The 16852-nt window shown below is 33.5% G+C and overlaps 2 protein-coding genes across 3 annotated transcripts; one reads left to right on the plus strand and one right to left on the minus strand.

The window, feature by feature from the left end:
- Positions 1-590: 590 nt before the first annotated feature.
- Positions 591-4304, minus strand: LOC133678683 (nucleolar protein 56-like). Of its 2 annotated transcripts, none has more exons than XM_062101122.1 (8): positions 3924-4304; positions 3063-3277; positions 2786-2943; positions 2503-2690; positions 2164-2416; positions 1832-1980; positions 1608-1742; positions 591-1333 (listed from the first exon to the last, which is right to left on the minus strand). In XM_062101122.1, the coding sequence occupies exons 1-8, from the start codon at positions 4126-4128 to the stop codon at positions 981-983; spliced, it is 1656 nt and encodes a 551-aa protein (XP_061957106.1). In that variant the 5' UTR covers positions 4129-4304; the 3' UTR covers positions 591-980. The 2 variants fall into 2 exon arrangements, with proteins under 2 accessions (XP_061957106.1, XP_061957107.1); XM_062101123.1 differs by lacking the exon at positions 3924-4304 and adding an exon at positions 3444-3480.
- Positions 4305-6629: 2325 nt separating this feature from the next.
- LOC133677951 (GDP-Man:Man(3)GlcNAc(2)-PP-Dol alpha-1,2-mannosyltransferase) lies at positions 6630-12170 on the plus strand. The gene is made up of 7 exons (XM_062100098.1): positions 6630-7086; positions 7259-7545; positions 9822-10008; positions 10085-10153; positions 10271-10464; positions 11329-11438; positions 11620-12170. The coding sequence occupies exons 1-7, from the start codon at positions 6778-6780 to the stop codon at positions 11862-11864; spliced, it is 1401 nt and encodes a 466-aa protein (XP_061956082.1). The 5' UTR covers positions 6630-6777; the 3' UTR covers positions 11865-12170.
- The last annotated feature ends 4682 nt before the right edge of the window (positions 12171-16852 follow it).

A 16852-nucleotide genomic window follows, 5' to 3' on the forward strand; every position in this document is an offset into this window, starting at 1 on the left:
AGTAACATTATATTAATTATTTAAATGGGTATTTTTGTAGAAAAAAACATGCACAAATAGAAAAAAAAAATTCGTGATTCACAAACAATAATAAAAATATCCCCACCTAATATTTTACTTTCTTATTTGTATTTATCAATTTTTATAAAATAAACACTAATTACAGCTTAATTAAATAAAATATCTTTGAAACATCATTGTCTTTTAGTTTTGTTGTGTAATGTGTGATATTATCCACCAACTTTTGCAATCAAACCATCTCTCTCTCTCTCTCTCTCTCTCTCTTCTATTCATCTCAAATTCAATATCATCTCCTAAATTTTGCAATCAAATCAATTTCTTACTGAAAATAATAACTTCACATCATGTTTGTGAAATGAATTATCGCCTCACTCTATGTTATGTAGTCCCTTTTGTCTCGCTTGAGGGTTCTTTCTTTGCCGTGGTTTCGAAGAAACAATCGTGCCCATGTTATCGGGTTATAAGTTTTTTCAAATTTATCATTCTTTTATTTTATTTTTTCATATAGTCATGCAAAAAATATTAACATGATTTTTTTTAAAAAAAAAATGGACTACTTGACATCCACGTAGACAAATAACATGTCATCCAATCTTCCATGACTGAAAAATCAAGGTCCAACCGAAATTCAATTCTCAACATTGTTTCACCTATGGTAAACCTTCAAGGTAAGCATGGAGTTGATAAGCCCTCTCACCTTAATGCTATTGAAATATATCTCCAAGGCCGCAACATATTGGCTGATCATGATATCATCATCCTACACCAACAATACAGATCTTCAAAGGACTAAAAACCAATATGACCCGGATTAGTAAACACAACCAAAACTAGGGCTATAATTCCATATTTCTTGAAATTCAAGACTTGATCTTAACACAATTTGTGGAGAGATCAATGAAAAATGGGCCACTTCCAGACAATTAACGGCAACTTATCATGAACAGTCAGCAAGCTCACTACACTTCACCTTTTGACTTCTTTTTTTTCTTTTTCATGCCACTAGCATCTTGCAGCTCCTCTGTATCTTGGTCTTTACTCTTCTTCGTCTTCTTCTTCTTGGCAGTACCATCCTGCTCTTCGGCATCAACCCTGTCAGTACCATTTGACTTCTCGACAGCCTGCTCCTGTTCCAATTTTCTCTTCTCCTTTTTCCTTTTCTTCTCTGATTTAGCATCCTCTGCAGCACCTCCATTTACCGTTGGTTTGTCCTCAGCCTCACCATTCTCTGCAGTGTCAGATTTTGATTTCTTTTTCTTGCTTTTCTTTGCTGAAGCAACAGCAGGTGCCTCTTCAACTTCCATGGCAGTATCTAGAGAATCCAAGACAACCAATTAAAAAAAAAATTTAAACCATTGGCATTAAGAACTGAAAACTGTAAAAGCAAAAACAGCGAGAACACAATGAGTTAAACCAGCCGCTTTAAGAAAACCATCATGCAGGAAGACACAAGGGTTGCTCATCAAATAATGTTAGCATGTTAACAAAGCAACTGAAGATGCTAAAATATAACTTCCAGCAGAAACTAAAAAACTTGAATGTATAAAAAAATTACAAAACAAAATCGATTTCACTCGGGCGCACACCTTTATTTTCAGCACTTCCAATTGCAGCTTTCATCACATCAATGTTTTTACGTGGTGCAACACCCTTGTCATAGAAATCCAATCTCTCTTCAACTTGTTCTCTTAGTTTCTCCCCAAAAACAGTTGTACTACTCTCTGCAACACAACAAGATGCAAAAATAAGTTAATTATAGAGTTGAGTGTTGAAAATAATTAAACAATTTATCAAGAAGTTTGAAATTTACCAGCAAAACAATCAATGCGAGATGCGATAGAACATTTATTTGCAAGATAGCGAGCCATGCGTCCCTTGTTGCGAGCAGATGCTCGACCAATAAAAGATGAATGGAAAATCAAACCATATTTTGGTGTGTTTCCTCGGGTTTTCAGTGCCCTAAAGAACAAAACAAAAAAGGTTAAGGTTGGAACTCATGATATATATATGGAAGAATCTATTAGGGGAAACAAAAAAGGTAGAACAAAGATCTTCTAGATGAGATACTCAATAGGACATGAGTACCAGAGGGAGACAGTCTATGTATTCTCAGAATTATATGATGCAGTGATGGAAAAACACCTGAATAGTGCCTTTTCTGCACCAAGGATCTGAAGGGTGGAAGAAGGGCACTTGGCCAGATTTGTGAGACTGCCAGCATGAGATATCAGACGAGCACCAACCATTTCACCAATCAAGGAAGCCAAATTGGGTGCAATATCATTCATTTTAGTAACTAGATACTCATGGAGCTTCTTCCTGTACTCAGAGAGGTCCATTACCCTCTGAGCAAATTGCTGGACATTAATCAAGTCAATGGGAGACAAATCTTGACCTGCAAAGGGGAAAGAAAAATTTGAGCGGAATAAAAAGACAAGATTAAAATTTGGTCAACATAAGAAATACAAATAGAAATTCTACCCATTGATGCTTTGGCAGCTTCTACAACCTCCTTTGCTTTATCTTCATCTCCAAGTATGTCGGTTAGTGCTGGGAGTTTGTCTTCAGACAACTTGGACTTGTCATCAATGAACTTTGCAAGTTTGGCATAGATATAGTTGTCATTGACGATCTTCACTAATTCAGGGAAATGCCAAGAATACCATTCTCTGTGGAAAGTTAAAGTATTAAAGGAGCTGCAGCTAGGTAGATGCAAATTCCAAGTAATGCAGGCAACACGTTAGTGTACAAATGAATCACAAACCTGACTCTCATTGCGAATGAATTGACATCCTTATCAAGAGTATCAAGAAGGAAGATTGCTTGAATAACCATATTGTCAACTCGGTTGACATTGAACTTCACTTTTGCTCTGCTGTAACTGTGTCCCAGACCAAGTTGGGCTTTCTCCAAGTCACCAGGCTGTAGAAAGGGATTTGAGAGGGAGAGAATAAATTTGTGAGAAACATACCTCATGGAAACAAACAACAGGAAAACTTGAAACGAAGAAAAGAAAAGCATGCATCAGAAAAAATGCAAACCTTCAAGTCCTTGATGAACCTTTCAAAATGTAACCTTACACCACGAAGAAGCTCATGTACGAACTCATTACTTTGGCAAGGAATTTTAGTCACCTCAAAGATATGTGACCCAATCTTAGGCTCAGCAACTCCCAAACTAAACTTCGCCTTCTTTCCCTCCTTGACTTTTGGGAGGTTAAGCTCCAAAAAGTTCCTCAGTTCATCAGTCATGATCCCTGCATACAAAAACCAATAACAAACCAGGCATGAGTTAACAACAAACATTTAGAGAGAGAACCAGATAGAGCTAATCCCATCTCTAATATCTGCCGCTTTATATCTTGGATAACATAAAACGAGCAATTCATCCAACACAACAGCAACAAAGTTAATTACTCTTACTAATGACTACCGAACAGGTCATTTTCTACGACATGCATTGATTTCTTTCTTTAACACAGTCTCGCCAACCCCCCAACCAACCAAGACAGACGGGACCTTTGCAGAAGTTTAGCACACTATAAAGCCATAAAGAACTAAAAGGCAACCTTTTTTAAAAAAGCAAAGCAAGCACAACTAGCAGAAAGCATCTCTGTTCCTCAGCTCATAAAGCGTTAATTGACCACTAAAGCAACCGGAAAAACAGCTGACACAAGAATAATAAAGTCCATCAAAAAGCAGGGGCATGCATGGCGAAGTTAATTACTACACTTCAAAGAATCAAATGCATTAAACCTTTCTCATTGTTTTCAAGTTATTTTTAAACAACAAAACCCGTCAACGAAAAATCAGACAAACTGCAAATACCAATCACTTCAAGAAACCAATTGACGCAGACAAAAAATTATGAACAAAGGAGTCTTTGAAAAAAAAAAACTATACCTTCAGAAACAGAGTTACACTGATTGAGAGCATCTAAAGCAGACTCGAACGGGTGAAAAGCAGTGAGCTGCACTACCTTACCAAACCGGTTAAGATCCGAAACCGAGTTCCTAACAGCCTCAGTGTTTTGTCCAATCTCATCAAGACCATTAGCGAGGAAAAGACTGTATCCCGATGATGTCTCGTACAACAAAAACAAAGCCATTGTGGAAAGTAATGTGTGGTCGAGGTGGAGGTGACTTTGTGGCTAGTGCAGGGTTTTATATGTTTTAGGGTTTATGGCGAGGCATAGCTTAGTTGGATACATACAAGTGTTAGAGAGGAGAGGAGAGGAGGAGAGGGAGAGGTTTTATTAGGCGAATTAGGGTTGATGGTGGTGATGGGTCGGGCCTGATGAAAAATAGGTTAACAGGTGGTGTGGATTTTTTTGCAGGATATTATTTGTTTTTAAATTTTTTATATTTTTGATAAATGGAAACAAATTAAAAATATAAATTTCTTTACGATGTCGTTTTTTATAATTTCAAAAGTGACAAGATATGTTTTGAAAATGGTTTTTATTGTCAAAAAGAAATTTTAATAAAACAAAGATTTTTAAATCCAAAGTTGTATCAATAACAACAATCTAATTACTAAAAAAAAATACAATTTTTTTCAAAGCTAAATTGAAATGGTAAAAGGTCCAAATTTTTTTTCAATTTAGTTTTCTAACTTTTTTTTTAATTGCATGCTTTTATACCCAATTTAAAGCTCATTTTGTTAAAAATTATTAAAGAAAAAAAATCACATTAAAAAAGACCAGAGTGTGAAATAAAAGAAACCTCATGTCTAGTATAAAACCGGGAGAAAGTTCTTTTTTGTCCTTCAAATTTTATTTTCCTACCTCCACAATCCCTACAATTTTATAATTTTAGATTTGGTTTCAAAAGTTAATTTTTTTTTTTTTACATTTCAGTAATTGAAAAGGAGAAATAAGAGATAATGGTCGAGTTAGATGAAAGATAGAGAGCATCATAGTTTGACTACATTTAAACAATAAAAAATATCAATTTTGATGTTAATGAGTCTGATTCGATAATAAAAATTTTATGAATATTGTTTTGGGTTAGAGAGGGAAAAATTCTAACCAATTTGATTTTGTATTTTTGGATTGTTTTTTAATTGGTGAATTGGTTTGTTAATATTATAACGATATTTATTAGATTTTTTTGGTAAAAATAAATTAAAATATATAATTTTATTCCAAAAAAACCACCACCCTGATTTCCCGATTTATGTAGTGGTGGTCAAAATTTAGGTAATAGGAGATGCATTATTTGTCATTTTTCCAGCAAAAATAGTTGTTTTTCCCTAAAAAAAATAATTCAGGTTGCATGGGCTTTAGAGCGTGGTTGTGGTTATGGTTGTTTTTCAAAGTACTTTTCACTCAAAAAAATATCAAAATAATATATATATTTTTTATTTTTTAAAAATAATTTTTGATATTAGCACATCAAAATGATTTAAAAACACCAAAAAAATATTAATTTGAAGCAAATAAGCAAATAAAAAAATTTTAAATTTTTTCAAAATTATTTTTCAAACGCAAAAACAAACAAAACCTAGACTGCAAGTAGTTTTTTAAAAGGTTCAGACTTTTTGTGCCGTCCAGGCTCGCCCAAACCTATTGTTTTTTAATTTTTTTATAATATAATTAAATAAAAAAAATTATTAAAAAAAGTAGTTTATGTTTTCTTTCCACCATTTCTTGCTTGTATTTTATATCCATAACTATATACAAGAATACAAATTCTATGTTGAAACATTTAGCTAGAAAAAAAGAGTCCTTGAATTTTAACCACCATCATGTATTCTTAATGGTAAATATTAAATATAATATCTTACCTCTAGATAATTATACATGTCAAAAATAAAAATACTTCTACTCCTAATAAAGAATTTTGTATGCATATCTAAATACAAAATATATGTAATAATAATATGTAAATACAACTCTATATATTCCCAAATAAAAAAAAGACTAAAACATTAGTATAACTCCTGAGAAATAGGTTAATCCATTTTTATATGGGTAAAATAGATTTATTGTCCTTCAAGTTTTTAAAATTAGTTATATTTGCTTTTCTAGTTCAATTTTGAGCATAAAAGGCCTTGTATTTTTAGTTATTGGTCATATATGTCCAGCTCTCTCCATGGCTGGTTTTAACTTGAATTTGCATTTTTCTAATAAAATTTCTAAGTATAATTTTTATATCTTGAATGATAATATTTTTAATATATACCCTCTCCTTCATGGTTGTTTATACGTTATATTTTTTTAAATTATTTTTTTTAATTGTTTTAATGTAATGATATAAATAATAAATTTTAAAAAATAAAAAAATTATTTTAATATATTTTAAAATAAAAAATATTTAAAAAACAACAATAAAACAAACAATACCAAGCTAGTTTGACAAATAACTTGTTTATTTTTTCGTTTTAAAAATATTTTTTAAAAAATTAATTTTTTTTTACTTTAAATTAATAATTTTTTTATATCTTTAAATTATTTTGTTGATATTAAAAATATATTTTTAATATATTTCAAATTAAAAAATATTTTAAAAAATAATTACTCCTAAACTTTAAAATATCCCAAACAATCCCAAACTCGGTTACCAATAAGAGACTCATCAGTCAAAAGATGGCATAAAATATTTGATCTTGCTAAAATCAAGAATTTCAAGGGGATAGGTTAAACAGCAGGCAGGCAGGCTAGGAGGGCGCGCGCACCCGACCGAACGAAAGAATACGCAACAAAAGTAAAAGAAAACCTTCATTGATCTTCTATTCATCAATTCATTAATTGATAATGGAAAATACACTTCTCCTTGTATTTTTCTCCCTACTTACTTCTCTATTAACCTTTATCTTAACAATCACGTCCCGCGAGATAATCAGTGGCAGAAGGACCCGACAGAGGGCTGTCGGTTTCTTCCATCCATACACAAACGATGGTGGCGGTGGAGAAAGAGTGTTATGGTGTGCCGTGAAAGCAATTCAAGAAGAAAGTCCTGATCTTGACTGTGTTATTTACACAGGAGACCATGATTCCTCTTCAGAAAGCTTGATGTCTCGTGCCCTTGATCGATTTGGTGTCCAATTACTTACCCCTCCAAAGGTACCAACATCAAATCTCTCAAGGACCCTCTATTCACTAGATGAAAACTTAATGTGGGTTGATTTTAATTTTTGCAATTTCTGTCTGTTTGATGTTACTCTTTGTTTGTAAGATGATAACTTAACGTGGGCTGGTTTTAATTTTTGTTATTTTGTGTCATGGGATGCTGTAGGTGGTGCATTTGTATAAAAGGAAGTGGATTGAAGAAACTAGTTATCCTCGGTTTACTATGATTGGTCAAAGCTTTGGATCAGTTTACTTAAGTTGGGAGGCTTTGTGCAAGTTTACTCCTTTGTATTATTTTGATACTAGCGGATATGCTTTCACATACCCAGTTGCTAGATTGTTTGGTTGCAAGGTTATTTGTTACACGCATTACCCTACGATCAGTTTGGATATGATTTCTCGTGTTCGTGATCGGAGCTCCATGTACAATAACGATACTTCAATTGCCAGGAGGTGAGGTTCTTTTGCAAATTAAAATTTTGATTAATTTATTTGTATGCTTGTTTAGATAATTCTACCAACGTTAGTTTAAAGCACTGTTTATCCAAGTAATCAAATGCTTGTTTTGAAGGCTTTCCCTGCACCTTTATTTATTTTATTTTTTTGAATGATCAGTGAAGATATAGTTTTTGGTGTAAGTAAGAGGCAGAGATTTGCTAACATTCTGCATTTCTTTTTTCAAAATCCTCGTTGCTCGATCAAGGAATGCAAGTACATGGACGTTTAGTAGAAACCACATTTGGGTATGATTAGATGTCAAGTAACGATCTTATGGCTATGTATGGAATAAGTGCAAGAGTGGATGTTTCTAGTGACTTGTTTGCTGAAGTGCTTGTTAGAAATATTGTTTCAGTGATAGGGAGGCAGAAAGACTTTTCAGTGAAATGCCCATGCCAAGTGTGACTTCATGAACCCTTATGATCACTGGCTGTGGAAAGCATGGTCTAGGTAATGAGGCAATTCATCTCTTTGACGAATTGCTTTAGATAGCACCAAGCTTGCTGTTTACTTGGCTGTGTTTTTAGCATGTAGCCTTTCAGGATTAGTTGAAAAAGTCAAGAATACTTCTCAAGGTTATTTTGTGACCATAGGATCAATGTAGGACTGCATTATGGGTGCATGGTGGCCAAGCCAGGTGCTTAAATAAGAATGTCATTGAATCACACTTTGAAGCCGAATACAGGGATATGGAAGACATTGCTAAGCACTTGTAGAGTACATGGGGACTTGGAATTAGGGAGAGAATTAGGTGATTTTTTTTTTTAGATTAGACAGTGATAGTCTTGTGAACTATGTGATGAGTCCAATTTTTATTAATGGAATGAATGTGAGAGAATAAGGGAATCAATGTGGACTAAGAGGTTAATGAAAGAGACAGGATGTAGAGATTGGCAATGAGGTCTGCTTTTTGTGACTTAGATTTGTGCAAATTAAATAGTGATCTGTGTTTGGATATTGCTTTGAGATCTGTCAAAATTTAGCTTTGGTGTGATGGCTTAGGGTGTAGATCGAACCACTATTTATCTACATTTATTGTTAAATGCTTGTTTAAAGGCTTCCCCTGTACCTCCAAGTTAATTTTAGCTCACCTAATATTTCTCTATTCTTGATTGACACGCTGGAAGTTACACTGTGTGTGATTGGGAAAGAAAGGAAACTAATTTTGGGGTAACTTACATGTTTATTTAACTTAATAATCTTATGAAAAAAAATCTCTTCAGTTAGATGTGGCTGCTACCAGTGGCAGCTCTTTTGTATAATGATTGGAAGTTTGTTTGAAGCTTAACAATGCAGAAGACAAGGCCCACCTTCTTTGTGTAGCTGCTGTTTTGATTTGGTAATTGTAGAAGCATACCCACAATGTTGTTTCCAATGATTTCAACCAAATCCTCAAGTGGCTGTCCATCTGGCATGAATTCATGTTCTGGAATACAAGCTTGTTGCAGAATCTTCTCCTAGCACTGGCTGTTCTGTCCCAAAGTATCAAATAATATTTTAGTCATCAGGATTCTAGTTGGATACCTCGAGCATATGGCAAGTTGAAGTGCAAAGTGGGTGCATCCTAGAATGGTTGTACAAGTTTGGTGGTTTAGGTATTATCTTTCGAGATTTTGAAGATCACTTTCTTGCAAAAAAATAAATAAATCTGACGTTATATGCTACTTGTGAAAGTCTTGGAAGCTATGGTCATCAAGGAAGCTTTCAGTGGTTCAAGGTGTTAGAGTTAGCTGAATTTGTGATAGAAACGGATTGTTAGGAGCGAATTTAGACATTCTCAAGGGAGGACCTCTGGCTTTGGATATTGAGGTTATTTTGCATGATGATTTACAGTTTCCCAGGAAGTTCAAGTGGGCTTTCTTTCGATATATTCACAGAACTTGTAACAGGGATGCTAGCTTTTATGAAGGCTGCTTATTTTTTGGCTAGGGAAGCTAGCTTGTGGGCATTTGACGGCATTTCTGATTCTAGTTCTTTATGTATTCACAATGTTCTGTTGGAGGACATGACTGCACTCTTGTATCTGCTGGAAGTTTTTTTTCCTCAATGAATCTGTTAGCTGAATTCCCAGAGTAGGAAAAAAGGCAAATAAGGAAAGCTTTTCTCACAAAAAATTATTTTTTATTGAAACAAAATAGAAAACTTATTGGCTCTGTTGGTCTTTCAGATTTATGTCCATGCAACTTCATATGCATGTGTCCTTAAAGTCACAAATTTTTCTCTTTTGGCAGTGGTTGGCTATCATGGTGCAAGATCATCTACTATACACTGTTTAGTTGGATGTATGGATTTGTAGGCTCTTGTGCACACCTTGCAATGGTGAACTCTTCATGGACCCAGTCTCATATTGAAAAGCTTTGGAGAATTCCAAGTTGTATTAAGCGAGTGTATCCTCCTTGTGACACATTAGGGCTTCAGGTTTGTGATATCGTGTCATTGCTCCTCATGTCAATATCTCTTTACTTGGGGTTCTAAAAAGTTGAAGTCCAAACAGGTGCTTCCTTTGGAAAGACCGACCACAACTCCGATATTTATTTCTGTGGCTCAGTTTCGTCCTGAGAAGGTGGGCATACTTACATAAACCTAGTGAGCACAAGGTTATGCAGTTTTGGTGGCTCGTTCCTTGGGCCTTTATGGGCATTCATTGTTAGTCTTTCACAGCTTGTGTTTGATGTCTCAGGCCCACCCTCTTCAACTCGAGGCCTTTTCATTGGCCATCAGGAGGTTAGATGCAGACATGCCGAGACCTATACTCCAGTTTGTTGGTAGTTGCAGAAACAAATTTGATGAGGCTAGGCTGCAGAAGTTGCAGGACAAAGCAGTTGAACTGAATGTAGATGGGGATGTACAATTCTACAAGAATGTGATGTATAGGTTGGTGCAAGCATTTTATAATCTGGATCCATATTGCTCTCATTTTCTCTTATTGAAAGCTGAAGAGCTTGATATTTGTGTGCACGTGTGTGTGCATGTATATGTTGGCAAGCGCGCTCACACACACACACTCACCATCTGACCGTGTCTATATTGTATTTTTGTAAATTTTTTCTTTAAAAAGAAAAACAGCTGGAAGGATGTGATGTGGAGCATACATTCCATATGTGGAAGAAGATGATTAATCTGTTCTGGTTCAGCTTGTTGATCAATTTGATATTTATTTTATTGGCTCACTGGTAAAAGAATGCCTTTTGTAGGGTTTTCTTTACTTTTTACTATTCATTCCTTGATTCTGACCATGCCAGTATTCTTGTGTACTATCACCAACTTGATAGGAAATTTGATTTGGCTGTGGAATTGCAAGTCTTGCCACTGCCTTATTATTATCCAACTCATCATTTTTTATGGAGATAGTGATGCTTTGGTCAAGAAAACTTGATGAGAGTCTTAGAAGGTGATGGAGGACAAAAGAAAAAGGAGGAAGCTGTGCTAATTGATATAATGAATTGTTAAGTTTAAGAATTTTTTTCTTTGTAGTTAGTAATTTGTAGTTGGTTGCCCACCTAAGATTTCAGGTTGGTTTCATTTTAGGTTTCTCCTGATAAAGGTATTCACTATTTCTTTCCCCTTCGGTGTTGTGTATATCCTCTGTCTTTGGGTGTTTTTGGGGCATTTTTCTCACGAATTTGTCATATATTTAGATTCTTTTATTGCGTTTCAGTTTTTACCTGAAGAAATAGAAAGGGAAGAAAACCCTACTGTCTGGATTTATATCAGCACTTTAACCCTGGCAATTTACAGGGACTTGGTGAGACTTTTGGGAGGTGCAGTAGCAGGAATGCATTCTATGGTAGATGAACACTTCGGCATTAGTGTTGTGGAGTATATGGCTGCAGGCGCCGTGCCAATTGGTGGGCATTTCAATTATTTTTTTGTTTAAATGTTGATACTTATCTTTTCCATTAGAGAATGCCTTTCTTTTTCCGAGAGGAAATGAATGTTCAAATGATTTTTCAACGAGTGACTACATCCATTTATTTTGATGTGAAAAAGTGTTGGTTTACAGTGATGTTCTAACTTTCCTCTCCTCAGCTCATAATTCTGCTGGGCCAAAAATGGACATTGTTCTAGAAGAAGATGGGCAGCAAACGGGATTTCTTGCCCAGAATGTAGATGAGTATGCAGAAGCCATCCTCAAAGTTTTAAGGATGCCAGAAACTGAGAGACTCAAGATCGCTGCAGCTGCGAGGAAACGTGCAGGCAGATTTTCTGAGCAAAGATTTTATGAAGATTTAAAAGCTGCAATTCAACCCATATTAAACCATGTTTCCAGATGATGATTAGCAACATTTATAGTATAGAACAGAGGAGCATTGGTGGTGTTAAATTAACTCTAATTTACAGCCACAACCATCCATGCTTAACACTGGCCTTTTGCACTAACGGTGTAAAATCTTGGGATAGAAAAATCTTTTGGTGCATGGCAAGCTCACCGGAGGAACATTAATCATATCAAATGACCTGTTGTTCTTCAGTCCTGTATATCTGCTGTTCTCTACCAGAAACATTAATAAATAGACAAAATTGAATACTGATTTCCACACACATTGATCATATCAAATGACCTGTTGAATTTGTTATTATTGATTTGTATTCCGCTTCATGAATGTAGTGCTGCTACTCTTGTATTTGACTAATACGAGGGACCTTATGAACACAATCAGGTTCAGTTTTCGTCTTAGATTGCTCTTCCCTCCTTGGGCATACTTTGGCTCCACCATGAAAAACTTCCTAGGGCGTAATATAGCATAGAGAATTATAGCAAAATGAGGGGAAGCCTAGGCTAAGAAAGAGTTTGAAAATAGCATGGAATGGATCAGGGAATCCTAGTTTTCTCTCTCTCAAATATATAGATGTCAATTGCTGGTTTTTTCCCTTCATATTTTGATTCTTTTGATGACTCAGTGTCTTGTTGATAACCTTATCGTTCCTACGCTTTTGGTTCTTTTTACACAGATTCTAAGCCCATGGATGCAATTGCCGAGTTAGTGCTATGGAAAAAGATGAGCATCTTTATGTAGTCTATGACTGTTCATGTCTACGTGCAAAAGTTTTCTTCTTCTTCTTTAATGCATGAATTTCTGTACTATTTTTTTAGAGTTTAAATTACTATACTGATATAAATCATTGTCCTAACTAGTGTTAATCATGGAAAGGGGGTAGACTGGTCCCCCAATTTACAATTTTTCAACCTCTGATCTGATTGCTGGGTTTTTTTTGGGCTAAAATATCAAAAGCTGGGGCAATTGATCTTTACTCATAGCAGCATTATATGATTCAGTTGCCTGTATTATTCCATAAAGACACATCATGATACTGATAAGTGAAACATGAAATGGTAGGCCCTTCTTTTATGCCAGAATAAATGGTCTTGTCTTGATATTGACCTGTTTTTTTTGTTTTAAACGAATTTTGTTTTTAATTATTTTTTAAAAATATTTTTAAATTGTTTTAATGTTCTGATTTTCAAGATAAATTTAAAAAATTAAAATAAATATTATTTTTATATATTTTAAAATTCCTAAATTTCTTTTAGATAAGTATAACTCCAATCTATAATTAGTAGGGGTGATTATTTTTGGTTCAGTTCAGTTTTTTTTTTAAAAGTAACCAAACTGAATTTTTTTTAAAATCGAAACCGGTTCAAACCGATCGATTTCGGTTCGGTTCGGTTTTTTAGGACAAAAATTGATTCAAACTAGTATGGCTTGATTTTTTCAGTTTGGCTCGGTTTTTTTTCCGGTTTGGATTCGGTTTTGTTTTTTTGGTTTTAGGCTTATAAAACCAAAACCGAACCGAACTGGTCAGTTTTTTCAAAATTTTAATCTAATTTTTTTCACTGTTCAATTTTTTTGGTTATTTTTTTTTCAGTTTTTTTGATTTTTTAAATATTTTTTTGCTCATCCGCGACTATTAGTGACCAAAGAATACTTTATCATGAAAATAAAGACCAAATTATTCTCTTTTTTACCATGTAATATAGTAATAAAACATAAAATATCACAGTGCAAGTCTCTATTTTCAAAACCCAATAAATATGAAAATGACAACTTAAAAAGAAAAAAGGAGACAGCCAGCAATAACGAGAGAAGATTGTCGTTGCAGTTTTACGTACGTGAAAAAAAAATCTGAAGTGATTATTAATCACTGAAGGAATGGACTCCACTAACGATCCTCCCATGATTATCAGAGAGTATCAATCTTTGTTTTTTTCAAATGAGACAAAACCTTGATAAGCACAGCAGGAGATAAAATCTGACAAGGCTTTGATTTTTCATTTATTACATCATATATGCTACGTTTTCTTTTTTTAAGATAGATATTTGATTAATTTACATGTAATTCGATTAATTTCATATACCTTAAAATTTATAATTATATAAGTCTAATAACCTTTAAATTTATAAAATTCAAACTAGTGATCTCTGGAAAACAAATTTAAAATCTAACTAATTAAATTATATCTCTTAAAGATTTAGGAAGTATTTGGGAATGTGGTGCAAACCGTGTTTTTAAAAAATTTAAATATTTTTTGCTAAAATTTAATATGATTTATACGTTTTGAATTGTTTTAATATACTAATATCAAAAATAATTTTTTAAAAATAAAAAAATATTTTTAATATAAAAATTATTTTAAAAAATAATCATAACTACAGTAACCTCACATGCTATGTACCGTATGAAGCTAACTTGTTGTCTGTTCCGGTGCCGGTGGTTAACAATGCCCTCGAGGTTAGGGTTAGAGAATAGGAAGAGTGGGGTCAGTGATCGACAATTTATTACAGATGTGACGGGGCAAGTCCCCAGTCCAGTCATTGCTGCTTTTATTAAGCTATCATGGCATGGCATGGCCTCCTGATTTTATACATGTGGGGTATGGTTTTCAAACCATCTTTCTTCTTCGAGCTAGAATCTTGTTTTCAAGTTTTTTTTTTTTTAAATTTATTTTTGATATTTGTATATCCAAATAATAAAAAATAAATTAATTTAAAATAAATAAATAAATAAATAAAAATTTTAAAACACTGTTAAATTACAATAACAAAAGGTTATGATCTTGAATGACATGATGATATATGATTAGTTGCTCATTCACCATGTGCGACAAAAAGGATAAATCAATGCAAGGTTGTTGCTGAATCAATTATTGAAGCAGCATTGCTTGCTATCAAGGCACTGTTAGATTTTTCAGTACAAAAATGTTTTCAAAATAATAATAATTTTATTTTGGTATTTTGATATTTTTATATATATTGATATTAAAAATAAATTTAAAAAATAAAAATATATTATTTTAATATATTTTTAAGTAAAAAATATTTTTTTAAAATAATCAGTATTATAATATCAAACAAGCTCGAAGTGACGTATCAGACGAGATTCAAAATATGAATGCTCTTTGAAAACTAGTATTTGTAGGAGAATTAAGTTTGTTTGAAACGGAGGCCGTTCCAGGCTGCTTGTTAATTTGCTTCCTATGAACACAGATAATGCAAGGAAAAGCTGTCTTTAATTTGAAGCAACCTTGACATTTTACAAGAAGACAGGTTTTCTTATCCCCTAACCTTAAAAAGTCTGCCAATCATGGGAAAGATTCCCAGAGAAGATGCCGACTCTACACCGACACCATTGCAGCTTACTAGCTAGATCCATAACAGAATTGCATGGGCCATTTTATATTTCAGGCAGGCAGCTACATCCTGTGTCTCTGATCACAAGTTCCAGGGACTTGCAACGGTATTACTCTTCAGCCCTCAAATGGAGGATTTCTTTTTTTTTTTAATTAAATTAAATTAAAAGTGTTGGTAGAATAACAGTTTTTGAAAAAAAAAATTCTTAAATAGTATATTTTCATATTTTTGTGTTTATGAAACATGATGTTTACTAAATATTGTTATTTCTAAGCGTAATAAGATAATTTTTACGCTTTAAAATAACGACATTTAAACATGTCGTGCTTTTGAAGCGTGCCAACTGCTAACTGGGTGGCCAATTGGATATAGTTGTATAACCGGTTGATCATTTCGTTAAAAAACCATAATTTATGAATTTTTTCTTTCAAATATGTTTTATGAGTAAAAATATACATATTTGTCCAACTTGTATACTAAAAAACAGACTTCAATTAAAATCTTTAAAAATTATTATTCATATAGTAGTTTTCATAGGTGATTCTAAGCATTTAAGTGTGGGTCTGATATAACTAGATGAGGATCTGTCTTAGACAAATTACATGGATGATCTAAAAGATATATTTATGGATCAATGAGACATGTCTAGGCTTAGGAGGAGGTTTGGTCGCGCCAGAACAGAATGATTGCTCAAAAGGACCATAACTTTTGATTCAACTATTGGATCGTTAGATTTTAAAAATCTTACCCCTGGGCCTAGTTTAACAAACCGGTCGACTAGTTACTTCTAAACTTAAATAGATGTCGTTATTCCCAACCGCGACATCCAAAAGTGTGTTATTTTGACAAAACTTTTTACTTTAGTGTTATTTTACCATTTATTTGCATTTTAAATGCTAATTGCCCAATTTATCCTCAAATTAGGAAGTGTTTTGGTAACTTAGCATGGTTAATTTTTTTTTAGTAAAATAACACAAGTGAAAAAATATTTAGGGATCTAGCACAATTGAGAGAGTTGTAATTGATATTTATGACGCATGAGTCACAATACCATCTATGACTCCATTATCGCAAATACCATCTGCGACTTACATGTCATAAATGTCAATTGTGACTCGTGTGTTGCAGATAAGATATGTAACTCTTGTAATAGACTCATCCTAGGAAAATATTTTATGTCATCAACTCCCTGCCCAGAAAAACAAAAATTAAAACAATCCAAATAACCAATTTTCTAGCATCAAAACATAATTTACATAAGTAGCACATAACATATTCAATCATAAGTAACAAATCTAGACCAACGACTAACATAATATAATATTTTATTAAAATCAAACTTACTATACTTCTATTCATAATTTCCATAACATACAATAACATGTAACTATATCTAATAATCACCTTAGCTCGTAAAAGAGCCTAAAGCACTTATGTACAGGTCTGAAGCATCACCCTAACTCGTTTAACTCGAGGATGAGTCTGTAATATCCATGTAAGTGTGAGGAGGACCAATATTATCCTAGCTTATGGATCGACCCGGGTCATTTATGGATAGGCTTGGGACACACATGGACGAATTAGTATCCCCAACACTCTCACGATAAGCAATCTCATCTTTTGTTAATGTT

The sequence above is a fragment of the Populus nigra genome, chromosome 18, assembly GCF_951802175.1.
Source record: "Populus nigra chromosome 18, ddPopNigr1.1, whole genome shotgun sequence".
Taxonomy (NCBI): domain Eukaryota; kingdom Viridiplantae; phylum Streptophyta; class Magnoliopsida; order Malpighiales; family Salicaceae; genus Populus; species Populus nigra.

What these genes read in the sequence shown, in the direction of transcription:
- LOC133678683 (XM_062101122.1), bottom strand. Translation starts at nt 4,128, where the DNA reads ATGGCTTTGTTTTTGTTGTACGAGACATCATCGGGATACAGTCTTTTC. An exon ending in GGTTCATCAAGGACTTGAAG is followed by an intron (nt 2,944 to 3,062) that starts GTTTGCATTTTT and finishes CCCTTTCTACAG; the next exon opens with CCTGGTGACTTGGAGAAAGC. An exon ending in GCAGAAAAGGCACTATTCAG is followed by an intron (nt 1,981 to 2,163) that starts GTGTTTTTCCAT and finishes TTTGTTCTTTAG; the next exon opens with GGCACTGAAAACCCGAGGAA.
- LOC133677951 (XM_062100098.1), top strand. Translation starts at nt 6,778, where the DNA reads ATGGAAAATACACTTCTCCTTGTATTTTTCTCCCTACTTACTTCTCTA. An exon ending in GATACTTCAATTGCCAGGAG is followed by an intron (nt 7,546 to 9,821) that starts GTGAGGTTCTTT and finishes CTCTTTTGGCAG; the next exon opens with TGGTTGGCTATCATGGTGCA. An exon ending in TGCAGGCGCCGTGCCAATTG is followed by an intron (nt 11,439 to 11,619) that starts GTGGGCATTTCA and finishes TCCTCTCCTCAG; the next exon opens with CTCATAATTCTGCTGGGCCA.